Source organism: Protomyctophum parallelum (genome assembly GCF_964188405.1).
Source record: "Protomyctophum parallelum genome assembly, chromosome: 10".
Lineage (NCBI taxonomy): Eukaryota > Metazoa > Chordata > Actinopteri > Myctophiformes > Myctophidae > Protomyctophum > Protomyctophum parallelum.
Window position 1 is genome coordinate 30493001 of NC_139704.1, and position 19164 is coordinate 30512164.

The 19164-nt window shown below is 43.1% G+C and overlaps 1 protein-coding gene across 1 annotated transcript in view; it reads left to right on the forward strand.

Moving 5' to 3' along the window:
• The window catches only part of disc1 (DISC1 scaffold protein), a 68447-nt gene that overhangs the window by 14977 nt on the left and 34306 nt on the right, over positions 1–19164 (forward strand). The window contains exons 6-9 of the mRNA XM_083774993.1: positions 2683–2903; positions 11139–11193; positions 13206–13308; positions 14390–14578. Of these exons, the coding sequence (XP_083631119.1) occupies positions 2683–2903; positions 11139–11193; positions 13206–13308; positions 14390–14578 (568 nt within the window). The remainder of the gene's footprint in view (positions 1–2682; positions 2904–11138; positions 11194–13205; positions 13309–14389; positions 14579–19164) is intronic.

Here is a 19164-nt window from a genome sequence, read left to right on the forward strand (position 1 = left end):
ATGTATTTTAGTACACCATATCCTTATTGGATGTATTTAATGTATTTTAGTACACCATATCCTTATTGGATGTATTTTTATGTATTTTAGTACACCATATCCTTATTGGATGTATTTAATGTATTTTAGTACACCATATCCTTATTGGATGTATTTAATGTATTTTAGTACACCATATCCTTATTGGATGTATTTAATGTATTTTAGTACACCATATCCTTATTGGATGTATTTAATGTATTTTAGTACACCATATCCTTATTGGATGTATTTAATGTATTTTAGTACACCATATCCTTATTGGATGTATTTAATGTATTTTAGTACACCATATCCTTATTGGTTGTATTTAATGTATTTTAGTACACCATATCCTTATTGGATGTATTTAATGTATTTTAGTACACCATGTCCTTATTGGATGTATTTAATGTATTTTAGTACACCATATCCTTATTGGATGTATTTAATGTATTTTAGTACACCATGTCCTTATTGGATGTATTTAATGTATTTTAGTACACCATATCCTTATTGGATGAAGGAAAAGGAGACGTGGTAAACTTCGAATGACTTTCAGTGCGTAAACTTCAATAGAGGGTATGCGCATGACATCAGCATCATACCAGGAAAGTTATACAGGAACGCTGTATAACTTATATTATATTCTGATTGGCAAAAAAACTACTTTCTGGCCTTGACAGAAAGTAGTCTACACAGAAAAGTCCCATTTTTTATTTATTTTTAAGATATTTTTTTGCGGCTTACGCCTTTTATTGATTTTTGAAGGGACAGACAGTAGGCTGACAGGAAACGGGAGAGAGATGGGGGGATGACATGCAGTAAAGGCCGTGTCGGGTCCGGGAGTCGAACCCGCGGCAAACTGCGACTGGATTACCAGTCCGGTGCCCAGACCGTTACGCTACGGCCTGGGCCAGAAAAGTCCCATTTGATCACATTAAATTACTTTAAACATTAAATTCACTTTGCCACTCATAGGGTACGTGACATCATCATCATACAGGAACACCTACTGATAGACAAAAAACTGCCCATACAAGTCCTGTCTGATTGCATTAAACAACGTTAACCCATTCTTACCTGAGATCAGATTCATACGAAGGTTTCCACCGGACACACACTGGTCTGATGAACCCATTCTGACCCGAGATCAGATTAAAAAAAATGTCAGTCGTTCGATTTTTCAAAAATAGCAGACCTACAAGCTCTTAGCGCGCCACTCGGTGGCGCGCTACGAGCAGTGTTGGGCAAGTTACTTTGAAAGCGTAGCTTGTAAAGCTACATATAGCTCACCATGGCAGTAGCTTGATCAAGCTACATAGCTACCCCTGGAGAGATGTAGCTTGTAAAGCTACAGCTACATGGAAAAAGTAGCTCAAAGTAGCTCAGCTACTTTTTATTTTTCAGTGTTAAATTGAGAATGTACATGCGGGAGACCCCTCCTCCCCTCTGGGAGACCCCTCCCCTCTGGGAGACCCCTCCTCCCCTCTGGGAGACCCCTCCCACCCTGCTCCCCTCGGGGAGACCCCTCCTCCCCCTGCTCCCCTCTGGGAGACCCCCCCACCCTGCTCCCCTCTGGGAGACCCCCCCACCCTGCTCCCCTCTGGGAGACCCCTCCTCCCCCTGCTCCCCTCTGGGAGACCCCCCCACCCTGCTCCCCTCTGGGAGACCCCCCCACCCTGCTCCCCTCTGGGAGACCCCCCCACCCTGCTCCCCTCTGGGAGACCCCTCCTCCCCCTGCTCCCCTCTGGGAGACCCCCCCACCCTGCTCCCCTCTGGGAGACCCCCCCACCCTGCTCCCCTCTGGGAGACCCCTCCTCCCCCTGCTCCCCTCTGGGAGACCCCTCCTCCCCTCTAGGAGACCCCTGCTCCCCCCTGGGAGACCCCTCCCACCCTGTGATACCAGGGCCAATCAGAGGCCAATTAGAGGCAGCTGTCAAGTGCTGATATGCCCTCAAAGCAATCAGAAAAAGGAACAGTCCTTGATTTTTCAAAGGGGGTTCTAGTACAAGAATTAACACAGCAACCAATGGTCAAAATTAATATATTTCTTTCATGTTATTGCCCAAAATTGTAGCTTGTAAGTTGAGTAGCTAAGCTACAAAAAATGACCCAAAAGGTAGCTGAGCTACTTGACGAGGTACACAAATATGAATGTAGCTAAAATACCACAAGCTACAGCAAAATGTAGCTCAGCTACGTAGCTCAGCTACATGTAGCTTAATACTCCCCAACACTGGCTACGAGCTTGTAGATCTGCTATTTTTCAATAGCTACAAAGCATAACATGATGCCTACACCAAATTGGGGGCCCGTTCAGAATGGGTTAAAGTACGTTTAAACAGTGGGCGACAGCCAGGCGAATTTTCCGGAAGTGCATTATTTGTCAATGGGACCCGGGGACTACTGGCGATAAAGGCGCTATAGCAGGCGAACAGGCGATAAGTCGAAAAGTGGGCGGAGGAACGTCGGACGAAAAAATTAAAATAATTCATCTTTTGGGACGATCGTGAAAATGCGGCACAAATCTTTGAATATATATTCTTTCAGAAGACCTTTTTTTTAAAATTTCGACGTCAGGTCTAAATGGGTTAAAACGTACTGTCACAGTAACTCTGTAACAGAGACGTTGACATGGATCCGTGTGTGTGTGACCTCCAGGCAGAGATAGCGGAGCTGCAGCGGAGGTTGTCGGAGCTGCAGCAGCGCAGCCAGAGCCTGGAGCAGCAGATCCAGCAGGAGGAGACGGAGGAGCTGGAGGTGTCTGTGCTGCGGAGCTGCAGCGCGCCCCAGCTCCAGGACATGAGCCGCGCCCTGCAGGACCTCATCACCTCCCAGCACCGCACGCAGATCTCCGTCACGCCTTCGCCCTCCATGCTCAGGTTGGTAAAATAAAAATGGTAAAAATGGTGCATTTATAGAGTGTCTTTATCCAAGGCACTTTACATAGATTCACACACACATTCATACACCGATGGCAGCAGAAACCATGCAAGGCACCAACCAGCACATCAGGAGCAATTTGGGTTTCAGTGTCTCTTGCTCAAGGACACTTCGACACTAGCCTCGGTACCAGGCTTTCATTTTTGTTGGTGCAAAAATGTAAAGCCTGGAGGAACGCATTGGCCGCTCTGGTCTAAAAGTGGGAGTCAACCCTTCCGGGTGGGCGTCGCTCCAAATGATGTGACGTAGCGCTGCACTAGGGGGGAGAGGAGGGGCCGGGGGTGACGGACAGATCGATGAGATCCAATCAGGGCGTGCGCAAATCTCAGCCGCGACCCGCCCCTCTAGACCAGAAACCTAACACGTTAGCTCAGGCTACTTCGACACTAACTCTGGGGGAGCCCTGGTTCGAACTGGCAACTTTGCGGTTACCATCCAGCCACTCTACCCCTGAGCCAATGTAGCCTGGGAAGCATTCCTTTTCCGGTTTATGCTCCGGTCGGGAGCCGGATGGTAACGCACATCATGTTGTAGTCACTGGTTTTAAGTAGTCATCAGGCAGGAAAACCACAAAACCGGAATCAGAAGTGGACAAAATTTCCCGTGATCAAGTTCAAGCTTTATTTGTCTCCCGAGGAAGAGATTTGTCTTAGACAAAGGACCCGCATGCAACCGCCTCCGGTGAGAGCAAGACAAGAACAACCTTTTTTTGTTTGTCTATTGTGGTACCGTGTTGTTTAATGGGTTATTTACTCATTTCACTTTCAAACAAGTTTGGGGTTATTTTAACGTCTATTCAGGCTTTTTGTGAACACCCCAGAGACACTTTTCAAGTTGCTTGGTTCAGCATTTAGATATCTGATGTTAACACATGCTGGACGGGAACCCCTTTTGATGTTTTAACTAAGCATTATGTTATACATTAGCTGTTTAAAAATGGCAGATCTACAAGCTCATAGCGTGCCACCGAGTGGCGCGCTATGAGCTTGTAGGTCTGCTATTTTTGAAAAATCATGAAAACGCGGCACAAATCTCAGGCCTAAATGGGTTAATTCTATCAGACACGCCATGATGGGTTCATCAGAAACACCCGTCCCTGGTTCTGGTTCTGCTGACTGATCTCGTCCTTCTACGCCCCTAAAACGATAAAGGCCGTGTTTTTTCAATTACTTTTTTGATTTATTTTCTTTATAATTGTTTTTGAAAACTACCAGACATCACTTTCCAATGAGTCCATCTAATCATGGTTGAGATGGAGTTTGAAGTTACAATGGGCTTGTATAGGAAAGGGGGGCGTGCCAGATTAAATTAATAAAAATCAATCAAAGCGACATAAAAATGACCCCAAAAACATGTTTGATTGAAAGCTTGCTGCTGATATTTACCTGTAGTACTGTTAAAGGCCACATGGGGCTGCTAGAGAACTATGAGTTGAAGAGAAATGCTACGATTTGCTGTCTTTTCTCTGTTCTACCCCGGATTTGAACCCGGATTAGTTCACCACTGAGCTGATAGAGCCTGCCTGCTTGCTCTGGGGAGAAATTAAATGTTGACCATCATCAGGTCAAAGTTTGTGTCAAACTATATAGTATAGCATTTTCTTTTCATTAAAAACAAATAGGACTTCAAGGTTAGTTTTCTTGTCATTGTACCTACTGGTATGGTTTGAAGTGTGTCAGTTGCCATTATGAAATAGTGAAATGTCAAATTATGATAAGAAAACATAATTCATTCAGAATTCTAGTATCACTTTTGTACCTCAATAATCTAGTACATATATTAGCACAACGTCTAGTAGGTTTAAAATAAAGCAGTACTGATACCACCAATACATTGGTGACAAGAGATTCCATAGAGGCTTCAAATTATGTACTTTTATTATGTCAATCTTCACTGGGGTCCGTTTTGAATGAAACCTCATAGGATGGCTCATAGGATGGCTAATAGGGATGGGTCCAATTAATCGATTAATCGATTGTCGTTGATAGGACCCGAAATCGATTATGAAAATTAATAATCGATCATCGTTTTTTTTTCTGTTTTTTTTTTTTCATTAAAAAAAATAAAATAAAATCTGTTGGAAAGGCAATATTGTCATCCAAACAGGACAGGGCTATAGGCCTACCAAAGTGTGCCTGGGATGTGTCTGTGTAGCTGCATGACTGAGAGGAGTGTGAGTGGAGATTGATTCCAATCAAGATACAGGTTTGGAGGATTTAGCAGGTGTTGGGAATTTACCTAATCAGGCCTAGGCTGGGGTTGCTATGGTGATCAATTGGATCAACAGTGGTCCAGGGACCACCAGTGGTCATTTAAAAGATGGAGTTAGTAACCAAATGGACCCTTATTAACTCTCAAGAGTTACAATTATTGTTAATCAACTACATCAGGGGTTCCTAAACTTTTTTGACTTAGGTACCCCTTGGGGGGAAGATTTTTTTAATTTGTAGGGTTCATTAAAAAAAATAAAAAAAATAAAAAATAAATAAATAATAATGAAACCTCATAGGATGGCCTCAATAACAACACAACATGAACACGTTTGAATGAAACCTCATAGGATGGCCTCAATAACAACACAGCATGAACACGTTTAGAATGAAACCTCATAGGATGGCCTCAATAACAACACAACATGAACACGTTTGCATGAAACCTCATAGGATGGCCTCAATAACAACACAACATGAACACGTTTGAATGAAACCTCATAGGATGGCCTCAATAACAACACGGCATGAACACATTTGAATGAAACCTCATAGGATGGCTTCAATAACAACACAGCATGAACACGTTTAGAATGAAACCTCATAGGGTGGCCTCAATAACAACACAGCATGAACACGTTTAGAATGAAACCTCATAGGATGGCCTCAATAACAACACAGCATGAACACGTTTAGAATGAAACCTCATAGGATGGCCTCAATAACAACACAGCATGAACACGTTTAGAATGAAACCTCATAGGATGGCCTCAATAACAACACAGCATGAACACGTTTAGAATGAAACCTCATAGGATGGTTTCAATAACAACACAGCATGAAGACGTTTGCAGAATTCACCGTTCTGCCCTCGAGGTCAAGGTGGAAGCTCAGGGTCATTTTCTTTTTTACTACACAACAATTTTCATTGTTCTGCCGTCTCGAATTTGGGCCAACATAGTTCACAATTCAGCATTGTCTACATCACGGTCAAGCTCAAAGGTCATTGTCCCCTCCCCATGAAAGTGCGGAGGCAGTCTGTGCGACAGTGCGTGCGTCATCATTCTTCTCTGCACTTTACTTTCACACCTATACTTTGGTAAACTTGGAACGATTCGGGGCTGAAGTTGCAACATTGTTTAACCCATTCTGGGTGGGATGTGCAGATCGCAGCGAAACCCTTGGATTTTCCTGTGATGATTTTCTCATGAGGTATTAGATGGATGCTCATCGGGGGATTAAGGGAGGTTATCGGGGAGTTGTCGGCTATAATTGGGAGTTATCTCACTTATCTGTGTCAGCTTCTTAAACCGTGAGCTCAAAGCCATTTCGTTGAGCTTTTGTATACCCATATCATCCTACTACAGCAGAGACTGATTGCTTGTTGTAGCATACTACTATTCAATATGAAATAAATAATAGCCTAACAACGGCTTCTCTCTCTCTCTCTCTCTCTCTCTCTCTCTCTGTGTCTGTGTGTGAGAGAGAGCGAGAGAAAGCATGATAGAGACGGGCTTCACTGGTCATTCTTTCATCTAATTAAAGCAGCACTATGTAACTTTCCTCTTCCACTCCGGATTTGAACCCGGTTTCCTGCGCAACGATCTCAATTGAAGAGCAGAGAGACTCAGACTAAATACAACCTCCCAATTGTATAAGTTATATTGTATTAAACTACTTTACCATAGACTTTACTCCATAGACACATACATACACAACAGAAGAAGTACAAATGCGTGCGTAGTCGAAGTGACTTGGATGAGTTCTCCTGCTAGAGTCAGTCAATGTATTCTTACTGACCACCAGTGAGGAGATCCTGTACAAATATCTTGTGCTTTGGTTGATTTCTTTGATTAATTTTGTTGACATTTTGTTTCACTGGAAAGATTAGCCTCTAAAATCTTCATTCGATATATAAGGGGGTGAGACATCTCTGGCCGTTTGCCCTTTCATTTCATTTGTTGTTGTAGTTCTTAAATTAGGGGGCATATTGGCTACAAACAGGACTATCATAAACATTTTATGATACATGCATTTATCAATCGGTCCTTTCTATAACCCATGCCAAAATGCTTCTACATTTTCACTGACTGTCAGAAAGGTGAGACTACATCACTAGTGGTTACCATAAAATGGTGTATTTATACTACTAGCCCTTACCCGTTACATCTATTTGCCCCCCCCCCCCTTGTGGCCGTGGGGGGTACTGCGCACGGGTGCGTTTGTAATTGACTAATCAATTAATTAATAATCATTAATGTGTCAAATCGAAAAAAGGGCTTCGTTACGCCCTCCATATTCATATGGTCAATGCCTGTGTGAAAAGGGAGTGATTGGTGCAGGCAGTAAGGAGTTACGGCAGTGTTTCTGACAGACACACAGACACTCAGACATTGTTAGAATTATAGTATGATGATGATGATGATGATAGTGCCATTACATTCACAGACAGACACAAACCTGCTCATTGGGTTCAGTGTCTTGCTCAAGGACACTTCAGGGGAGCCGGGGATCAAACCGATAACCTTCCACTCTACCTCCTGAGCCACTGCCATTCCTGACATGTTTACTATTTGCTTGTTGTTAGTTAGTTGTTACCATCATTTACGGGCGTGATGACAATAATAATGATGATAATAAGATTAATATTGTTATTGTTCTCCACTGTTGTATGTTGTCATGGGGCCCAGAATTTCAAGCGACTTGCCTGCAGGGAGTAAAAAGAAGGCAAAATGTCCTGTCTTTAGGGTGTGACGTCAACAAGGAGTAGCCGGAGAAATCCACAGAGAAACATGGCAAACAATTCCAGTGCTTATTTGCAGTTTCAGAGAGAAAGTGTCAAAACAGTTTGATCTCATCTCCGCTTTTCTCTTTATCTCCTTTTAATCCATGCGTCTCCTGCGATCATCCTCCCTCTCACCTACTTGAACCTGTTTTGAATTTTAATGGCTTTTCCTCTGATGCAAATGAATACTTTGCATCATATTGTCTGGTGTTAACCCATTCTGGGCGGGAACCCCTCTTGGTGTTTTAAGCATTAACTATTGCAAAAAATAGCAGATCTACAAGCTCAGCACGGCACTGAGTGCCGCGCTATGAGCTTGTAGGTCTGCTATTTTTGAAAATGTATATTCTTTCAGAGTGAACGTTTTTAACTCAAATCTTTGCTTCTGAGAGGTTCCTGGAACAACATATTTTCAGATGGGGGTCGGCGGCCAGTTACTTTATATATTTGGGGTTCCTTGACATGAAAATGTTTGAGCACCACTAACAGAAAGAAACATGGGGGTTTTCAGTAAACCGTGTAGGATTTAGAAGACAATTTGTTTTTAGAATCGTCCTCAGGTCTAAATGCGTTTAATGGCCTAGCGAGCCTCCGCTGCCGACGGAAAGCCCTTTTCTTCTGCTTCCGCCGGTTTAGAAATACATGTAAATTGTACTTATCGCCTTCTCAGTGGCGTGACCCGCCATCTGTGGCATAATTTGATATCTGACACGTCCTCACCTCAAACCGGAATGCAAAAGCGAGCGTCTGATTGAAATTGCGGCGGCCTGAGATTGGATATTATATCCAGCTGTACATCTCCATCCAGGTTGTCATGCATTGGGTCATCGTGTTGATTGTATCGCACCCCTTCATCAACGCGTGACACTCGCCTCTTAACACACCGAGACCTGGAAGGCATCTGTGTCACCTTTTTTTTAGCTTTGAACCACTTTAACCATTATTTATAAAACTTCAGCTGTTGAAAAATAATAGCAGATCTACAAGCTCATAGCTTGAAAATTCAATTTCAAAGCAAACTGTCGTGATTTTAGAAGACATTTTGTAGAATATTTTCCCAGGTCTTAAAGGGCTAATACCGAGGTGTAATTCCCAGCGGTGTCACCGGTATTAGAACAAAAGGTGATCTGCATTTTCCGCGTGTCACTGCTCGGCTGTCATGCGTGTTTAGACGGCTGAACGTTAGTTTACACAACAGCAGTGCCGTGGTGCCATCTGACTGACTGTTATGATATTATTATGGGCCCAGTGGAACCAAACTAACGCTTAACGGTTCCATTTGTACCCCTCTCTCTGAGTGAGTTTTAACACGCTGGATTGTACTGTGCATTAGTCGCGCCTCAGGGGAACTGTCTGTCTCAGACTGAGTGTGATGAATTTCATGCTCCATTCTTTTCTGTTTACTAATGCGTTTTTGTTTCTTGTTATTACCTTGTGATCTTAACCCATTTAGGCCTGATTTAGGCCTTCTAAATCCTGTCAGTTTTCTGAAATACCTTACGTTTCTATATCAGTGGTGCTCAATATTTCACGTCAAGGACCCCAGAAACTATATGTAATTGGCCACCGACCCCCATCTGAAAATATGTTGTTCCAGGGACCTCCCCAGAAGCAAAGATTTGAGTTAAAAACGTTCGCTCTGAAAGAATATATATAAGATTTGCACTACATTTTCATGATTTTTCAAAAATATCAGACCTACAAGCTGCTATGAGCTTGTAGATCTGCTATTTTTCAATAGCTAAAGTGTAACGCACTGCTTAAAACACCAAGAGGGGTTCCCACCCAAAATGGGTTAATGATGGCTTTTCTTTTACATGTTTGCATAATTAGGTAAGCAAGCAATTTCTGACATAGCACACAACCAGGCTAATGCAGCCCTAGATACTAATACATTTAAATTGAACAATAATAATTATACATTTTATTTATACCGTATTCAGATAGATTGTCTCGTATAATGATCTACGTAGGAAATGGGGTGCAGTACTTAGTTTAGACAGTTTTTGGTTTAGACTAGTCATACTATTCATATCTGGATTTTCGATGATGAGGTGACCACCGCTCCGGTGGTGAGGTGACCACCGGAGCTGAAATGATTTTTCAAAAATATCAGACCTACAAGCTGCTATGAGCTTGTAGATCTGCTATTTTTCAATAGCTAAAGTGTAACGCACTGCTTAAAACACCAAGAGGGGTTCCCACCCAAAATGGGTTAATGATGGCTTTTCTTTTACATGTTTGCATAATTAGGTAAGCAAGCAATTTCTGACATAGCACACAACCAGGCTAATGCAGCCCTAGATACTAATACATTTAAATTGAACAATAATAATTATACATTTTATTTATACCGTATTCAGATAGATTGTCTCGTATAATGATCTACGTAGGAAATGGGGTGCAGTACTTAGTTTAGACAGTTTTTGGTTTAGACTAGTCATACTATTCATATCTGGATTTTCGATGATGAGGTGACCACCGCTCCGGTGGTGAGGTGACCACCGGAGCTGAAATAACGTTGAGCGGTGGTGAATAAAAACAGAGAGAAGGGCTGGAGCGGTGGCGGTGGTTTGCTCTTCACCGCGGCTCGTGACGTCATGTTGTAGTTCGGTGGTCACCTCACCACCGAAAACCCAGACTATGTATGAGCCTTTAGACCAGTCATTAGTCCTACAACTACAACCTATCTCAAACCCTCACCCTGAACCTAACCTCCCACGGGGCAGCACATCTATACCTAACCAATGACTAGTCTAAACTAAGTATGCACTCCAGGAAATGTAAAACTTAAACAGATCCAAAACATGTTCAACTCGTATTTAGCCAACTGCCAGGCAGCCTTATCAAAAGCTCAAAAGAAAGATGTCCTCCATATTAATCCAATTTCAACTCTACCAAAGTGTAGACAGACAATTTCAGACATGGCGTGTAACCACCGTATTAAGTTAACAGATAATGAAGTTTACAGTAATGCAGTTTTATGGCCTCGGTATCCTGAAATCTCCCCAATCGAGGGAGAATTAATTGGGTGTGTATGTACTGTTTGGATTTCACTGCTCCATGCAATTAACTGTTCATTTACATATTAACATGAAGCACCTTGCAGAGCTTTGCCAGATCACATCTGGCTCGGTGTTATTGTGATATTCTTCTGTTCTCTCTCTCTCTCTTTTCAGACTCCAGGATCAGGAGCAGGCATTGAATCTGTCAATCAAAGAAGCTACAGCCAAAGTAAGGCTTAATTTACATGGATGTTATGCTATGTGTTACATGTTATGTTATGTTAAGTCACGTCGTGTCACGTCAAATTATGTTACGTTACATTTTCTTACGTTAAAACTTAAAATTTCTTACGCTAAATTTTCTTACATAAAACATTCTTATGTTATTTTGCAAGCGTCACCATTGCACTACAAAGTATATATGAGGCTTAACGCTGCTATAAGCAATATTTCAATGACATTTTGTTATTATAATTTTTTGGTATTCATACAGCCAGCAATGAGTAGTCTCTGTGACACATCTAGGGGCCACAATCTGCATTCAAAGAATTTCCTAGAATTGGTCAAAAAAAAAAGAACCCGGTCCCAATGACCAATCAGGAAGCAGACCGGTAAATCGACTAATGACAAAGCTTCTAGGAACATTTTTTAATGCAGATTTACAGGATCTGCATAGATGTGTCACAGGGACTACTTTTTTGGGGGGAGCGTTCTACCCATTGCTGGCTGTCTGAATACCTACAAAAATAAAGGTCATTAAAAATGTGACATATTATTGCTTCTAGCAGCTTTAAGCCTTTCTTCCAACAGCCCAGATCTATTCCTGTAACCCTCTCAACACACAACGGCTTAAAGATTTATGAATATCTAATGAAGAACACTAAGTCAACGCAGTGAGTATCTACTGACTGCCTGTCACCAGATTATTAATTAGGCAGAACCAGCTAGATGATAATGTCAAGTGTCATTATATTGTAGCTGTACTTGACTGTGTGATTGCTCAGACATTAACCCATTAGGCCTGACTTCGAAATTAAAAAAATGGTGCAGGTGTTGTGCGCTGAAAACAGCAGATGTACAAGCTCACAATGCATCACACGGTGTGTGTGCTGTTTTGACAATACTGCTAGTAACTAAAGTTTTCAAATCAAAAGTTTGGATCTGAGATGTAGTGGAGTAGAAAGTATTGGAAATTGGAAATAGGGCGGCTACTCCAGAGGTGGGGGCGAGGCGAGGCGGGCTGCATGACAGTCATCAGCCCGGTGATGAGAACCCCCCCTGGCAGGTTCATGGCACGGCCTTTCATTCCTCCGTGACATTCTAACGACATCCTGTATGGGCTGTATTTCATATTTCCCTTGTTTAACCCTTTTTGACCTGAGATCAGATTCTAGATTCTGTTTGAAAATGACAGCTTTCTGAAAAAGCTATGTTTCTATGTCAGTCGTTCTTAGATTTTTTCAAAAATAGCAGACCTACAAGCTCTTAGCGTGCCACTCGGTGGCGCGCTACAAGCTTGTAGGTCTGCTGGCATATCATGACTATGAGCTTGTAGATCTGCTATTTTTCAATAGCTAAAGCATAACATAGTGCTAACACCAAAATGGGTTCCCGCCCAGAATGGTCTAAGAAAGAAAGAGCCTCTCTGTGGTTTTGTTAAAGGTTATGGACAGAGTAACGCGTTGGCCCGTCACACGCACGCCGCATGTGTATAGTATTCATATAGCAGAAAGGACAGAGTAACGCGTTGGCCCGTCACACGCACGCCGCATGCGTATAGTATTCATATAGCAGAAAGGACACGGAAAGAGGAAGGAAGGAAAATGTATCTGTGAAGTTTAATAAGAACGAACGAACGCCGGTGTTATACGGCTGGAAACCTTAAGACTGTTTCACTATAACTTCAACTTGTCTTGTATATGCCACAAAAGAGAATAATAAAACAACTTCTGGCATTAAACACCATACCAGAATTGTACCTCTCAGTTCCGGTCCACAGTATAGTTCTGGAGTGGTTCCAACAGATCGTGCGGACCTGTCTTTCCCTAGTGGTTCTGATCGAGGTTTAGCTACTGGGACGTAAGTCGGGGTTGAGTTGCGATCCTTCGGGACCCTTGTGCCTGAACGGTCAGTTTCAGGGAGCCAACCCTCTCTCTCACCCTCTCTCTCTCTCTCCCTCTCTCCCTCTCTCCCTCTCTCCCTCTCCTCCTCTTGCTCTGTTCTCTCTCTCTCTCTCTCCAGGTGGTGATGAGCCAAAGGCTGTCCGGCAGCCTACGGAGGAAAGTTAGCGAGACAGAGACTCAGCTGTTGGCCCTGCATGAAGCTAAACTGGCAGCCATCTCAGGTGACCCCGAACACCCCCATCCCTCCTCCACTACACACACTGACACTACACACACACACACACACACACACACATTTCTCTCCTCCTTTTTATTTGTTTACCTCATTTGTACCTCCATCTCTTCCCATTAGCTCGACTTAATTAAGCGCATCAGTGATCGGAGCGCTCCCATTAAAGGGCCCCAGACGGAGGTCTCCGTCCGATTCATTAATTACGTGCGATGCCCTAAACGGAGATTGATTAATAGGACAGCGATTATTGATATCAAAACCGATCGCATCGCTCCACAGGCTGGGAGCGTCTGTTGCGCAACATTCGATGTTGCGTAACTGTGGGACATCATCGAAAATGTCCCCCCCCCCCCCCCCCCCCCCCCCATTTTAGCTGACGAGATTGAAAATCTTAAAACATTAATAACTCTTGATCTAAATCATCCGTCCAGTTCTAAGCAAAGTGTGTGTTAGACGGCCCACCGCGGTCCCGTCGCTAGTCGCGGTAGAATTAATCATACCTCCCGTTGTTGTCGATCGCCTCGGGGGTGTTTTGGCTACATCAGCCACATCCGGGATAGCATACGGTCCGTCGCTAAATGTGCTCCGCTGCTATAAATCACTGGGCGCTATGATTTAATGGATTACATAACCCCAGGCCTTCAAGGTGTTAACCCATTTTGGGCGGGAACCCCTTTTGGTGTTTTAAACATTATGTTATAATTTAGCTATTGAAAAATAGCAGATCTACAAGCTCATAGCACGCCACTGGGTGGCGCGCTACGAGCTTGTAGGCCCTGCAATTTTAGAAAAATCGTGAAAATGTGGCGTTTCTAACTCAAATCTTTGCTTCTGAGAGGTTCCTGGAATATCATATTTTCAGATGGGGGTCGGCGGCCAAATACATATCATTTTTGGGGGTCCTTGACATGAAATATTGAGCACCACTGATATAGAAACATGAGGTATTTCAGAAAACTGTCAAGATTCCAAAGACATTTTTAATGGATGTGTTAATTGTGGCGATGAGGAAGAAGCTATTCTAACGTCCTTGCCGCCCTCCGTTGTACCGTGTGTGTATATATATACAGGTAACGACTTCGGCAGCGCCAAGGAGCTGAGGGCAGAGGTCAAGGCGGTGTGCGCAGAGCGGGACCGTCTGGAGGGCCTGGCCAGGAGGCTCCACGCGCTGAGCTCCGGGAACGGCCAGGAGCTGTCCAGGAGGAAGGAGCAGCACCGGCTCCTCAAGCAGGAGCTGGGGCAGAGAGGAGCGCAGCACGGTGAGTCAAACTGTGTGTGTGTGTGTGTGTGTGTGTGTGTGTGTGTGTGTGTGTGTGTGTGTGTGTGTGTGTGTGTGTGTGTGTGTGTGTGTGTGTGTGTGTGTGTGTGTGTGTGTGTGTGTGTGTGTGTGTGTGTGTGTGTGTGTGTGTGCTTTAGCTATTGAAAAATAGCAGATCTACAAGCTCGTAGCGCGCCAAAAATCGAAGAACGACTGACATGAAGACATTTTTAGAATCTGATCTCCGGTCAGAATGGAAAACTGTCAGGATGTAGAAGACATTTTTAGAATCTGATCTCAGGTCAGAATGGGTTTAACGTCCTGTCTCACTGCAGCCCACGTAGGCTACACTACACGCTGTCACAAACATTACGCTGTGTAGCTTGGCTATATTCCTGTGTGTGTGTGTGTGTATGTAGCCTGGCTATTCCTGTGTGTGTGTGTGTGTGTGTGTGTGTGTGTGTATGTAGCCTGGCTATTCCTGTGTGTGTGTGTGTGTGTGTGTGTGTGTGTGTATGTAGCCTGGCTATTCCTGTGTGTGTGGCATGCAGAGAGAGAGAGAGAGGGGCGTCCTGTGACAGTCTGTGTAGCCTGGCTATTCCTGTATGTGTGGCATGCAGAGAGAGAGAGAGAGAGAGAGGGGCGTCCTCTGACGGTCTGTGTAGCCTGGCTATTCCTGTGTGTGTGGCATGCAGAGAGAGAGAGAGGGGCGTCCTGTGACAGTCTGTGTAGCCTGGCTATTCCTGTGTGTGTGTGTGTGTGTGTGTGTGTGTGTGTGTAGCCTGGCTATTCCTGTGTGTGTGGCATGCACAGAGAGAGAGAGAGAGAGAGAGGGGCGTCCTCTGTGTCGGTCTCACGCTTGTATCACGGCATCATGCATGTGCGTGAGATGTAAAAAAAATAATAAAATAGAAACAAATTAATATCGGGTCTGGATCGCATCTCGGTGAACTCTTGCAGTGTGTGATGCCTAGTCTGCGACCAATCGTTTAGTGTGAAAGCTACAACGATATAATGACAGACGATTTAATAAAAAAACTGCTGCAGTGTGAAATACATAACGATCTGATGACTCGCCGACAACTTTAAAGCGCCTACAGGTGGTATACGCAGGGCAAGTTGAGTGATATCTAACGAGCAAACTGCAAAGAATCACCTGCAAGGACAGAAAGTAACATACACTCATAACTCATATAATGTCTACAGTGGATTTTCATTAAACAAACACTTTGAGGATAGAAAGAGAATAATTCAAGCTTTTCGTACAGCTGCAATGTTGGTGAGTTTGACGTTGTGTAATGCAATCAGAGAGGACTTTTCTGTTTACTTACATCTCAGAGGCAAATGTCGTGCTTTTGCTCCACTACATTTATTTGAAAACTTTAGTTGCTAGCAGTAACTTAACTTTGTAGACCCTCAAGTTATGATTATGATTTTAAAAAAATGTGTTTTTGTTTTGTTGGCAGACAAAGTGACTGACAAATAAACCCTCTTCTATCTTGAATCGTTTTGCCAACATTCTTGTGAGAGCAACAAAGGGTAGTGTAGTTGTCTGTTGGTTTGTATCATTTATGTTGTTCTGTAAAAGTGGTGGTATTAGGGGCTTGTTTGTTTGTGTGTGTGCCGCGACGGAGCGGGCGGTAGAGTTTCTGCTATCTGCTCGCTGGTTGTGGTGGGGGGCGGTCTGGGCCAAATTCACGCGAAAATGACCAGGCCGAATTTTTGTCCCAGGCCAGCCCTGCCTCTCTCTGTACCCACTCTGAACACAATTGTAACAAAATGCGGCGGGGGGGGGGGGGGGATTTAGCTTAAAACCCTTCTTGAGGTGGTTCGGCGTTGAGAGGTGAATGAATTTTGACAAGACGGCACCAGCTGCACTGCTGCTAAACCCAGCCCGTCAGTCACAGAGGCATTTCTAACAAAGGTCATTCCACTCCGAGCCTTGAAGACAGGGGAGGAGGAGAGGTGGCAGGTGGGCGGTGAAGTGATGAGTCCTGGGTTAACTTGGACTACGACGAGACGTTGGCCTGGCGTCACGTCCCCAGGGCACAGTTAGCAATGATCTAATATCCTCTTCTGTGAGACCAGATTCCACAGATGTCTTCTAAATCCTGACAGTCTTCTGAAAAACCTACGTTTCTGTGTCAGTGGTTCTCAAACCTTTGGGACCCACAGAAGTATCTGTATTTGGCCACAGAAAATATGTTGTTAAAAAACGTTCACTGCACAAAATAATCAAAACATTTCAAAAATAGCAGATACACTGTACAAGCTTGTGTGTCGCGCTATGAGCTTGTAGAAAATAAAAAAATGTACATGTACATTAATTTACAAAAATGTACATGTACATTAATGTACAAAATTTACATGTACATTAATGTACAAAAATGTACATTAATGTACAAAATGTACATTACACAAATGTATGTAAATGTACAAAATGTACATGTACACTTTGTACATTTTGTCACAGATGCGTCCTCGGGTCTACACTGGGTTAAGACTGGGATATAGGATTGCATCATCATCATCCTCATCCCATTGTCTTCTGTTGAAGGCATGTTCTAATCCATAGTGTCACTAGGGGGCACCATTTCATCATGTATACATCTTGGTTCAGGCCAGGATTGCATCCTTATCCCATTCTGACCTGAGATCAGATTCTAAAACGTCTTCTACATCCTGACAGTTTTCTGAAAAAGCCATGTTTCTATGTCAGTCGTTCTTCGATTAAAAAAAAAATAGCAGACCTACAAGCTCGTAGCGCGCCACTCGGTGGCGCGCTACGAGCTTGTAGATCTGCTATTTTTCAATAGCTAAAGCATAACATGATGCTGACACCAAAATGGGTTCCCGTTCAGAATGGGTTATGGGGGATATGGGGGTATTTATCTCATCAGCAGCGATCAGGATCAAACACTCCAGTTCACGTCAACGTATCCTCAGACAGACGCATGCTATGCTTCAGGAGGAGGAGGGATAATATTATGCAGTAGGCCTACAGTACCCAGGGAAACGGGAGGCCAATGATGGGCAGTGTTGGCAAGTAACTTAAGTAATATACTACTTTCAGTAATATTATTACTTTTTTCCAGTAATATGTAACTTAACTAGTTACTTTCACATTTTGAGTAATAATATTACATTTACTTTTTTTCAAAAGTAATATTATTACTATTTTCACGAGCCTTGGTGGAACTGTGGGTTTGAGTGTTTATTTATAATGGTAGACTGGATAGGGGTCAAGTTGCTTTGCAGACTGCTGATCCGCTCTAGATCTAGACTCTAGAGCGGATACGGAAACGATGCACACCCGTCGGTACGTACTGTATGTGTGAAGTATCGGATGCAGAAGGGCGGGCCTTAAACCGTCTGGAAGACGGAACAACAACCTAAACTAGTGTGTGTAACTCGTTAGACTGCACTGTTAGAGAGAAGAGACGTAAATAAACTAACAATGGAGGAGGTGGAGGAGACAAAAACACCGGCACAACAAAGCGTTATAACATTCAATACTTGGAAGTATTCGCATTATTTTGAGTATGTCCGTGATCAAGACGAGATGAACATTATTGTCCGCTGCAAGTTGTGCATACGGAAGAAGCTATATTCCATGTCGAAATCTACTTCTAATCTATGTGTACAAATGGATCCATCATCATGAGTTAAATAAACACTGCAGAATAGGGGAGACTGCTAATGTTGAAAATGCAAAGTAAGACTTTTGGGGACAAAATATGCAATTACTGGGGGCGAGAGAAAAAAGTAATAAGTAAAGTAATAAGTAACTAGTTACTTTTCTCAGGGAGTAATAAGTAGTGTAACTTTATTACTTTTTTTAAAAGTAATAAGTAATAAGTAGTATATTAGTGTTAAAGTAATATTTTGCCAACACTGATGATGGGAGAGGAGAGAATTCATATATTGAGACGTGGACGTTGATGTGGATAAACAAAGGGATTGGGATCAGGTGTGTGTGTGTGTGTGTAAACTGTAAAGTAAACCACATCAATGTGTGGGAAGAGAATATGGTGAGTTAACCCATTTTGGGCGGGAAACCCTTTTGGTGTTTTAATTAAAGCAAATTATGTTATGCTTTAATTGGCTACGAGCTTGTAGATCTGCTATTTTTTGAAAAATCGTGAAAATGTGGCTCGCGAATCTTTGAATATATATTATTGCAGAGCCAAAGTTTTTAACTCAAATCTTTGCTTCTGGGGGGGGGGGGGTGTCCCTGTGTCCCTGGAACAACATATTTTCAGATGGGGTCGGCGGCCAATATTACACATATTTCTTGGGGGGTCTTTGACATGAACATGTTTGAGAACGACTGACTGGTTTTTCCAAGAAAACTGTCATGATTTAGAAGACATTTTGTAGAATGGTCCTCGGGTCTAAATGGGTTAATGACTGGGTATAGTGCCTTGCTCAAAGTGGGCGGCCATAATGTGGCAGGCAGAGTTCCACTGAGCCTGGATGACACCGAGCGCAGGGGTTTCATTAACTCATTCTGACCTGAGATCAGATTCTAATAATGTCTATTACATCCTGACCGTTTCATTATTAACCCAATGCTAACACCAAAAG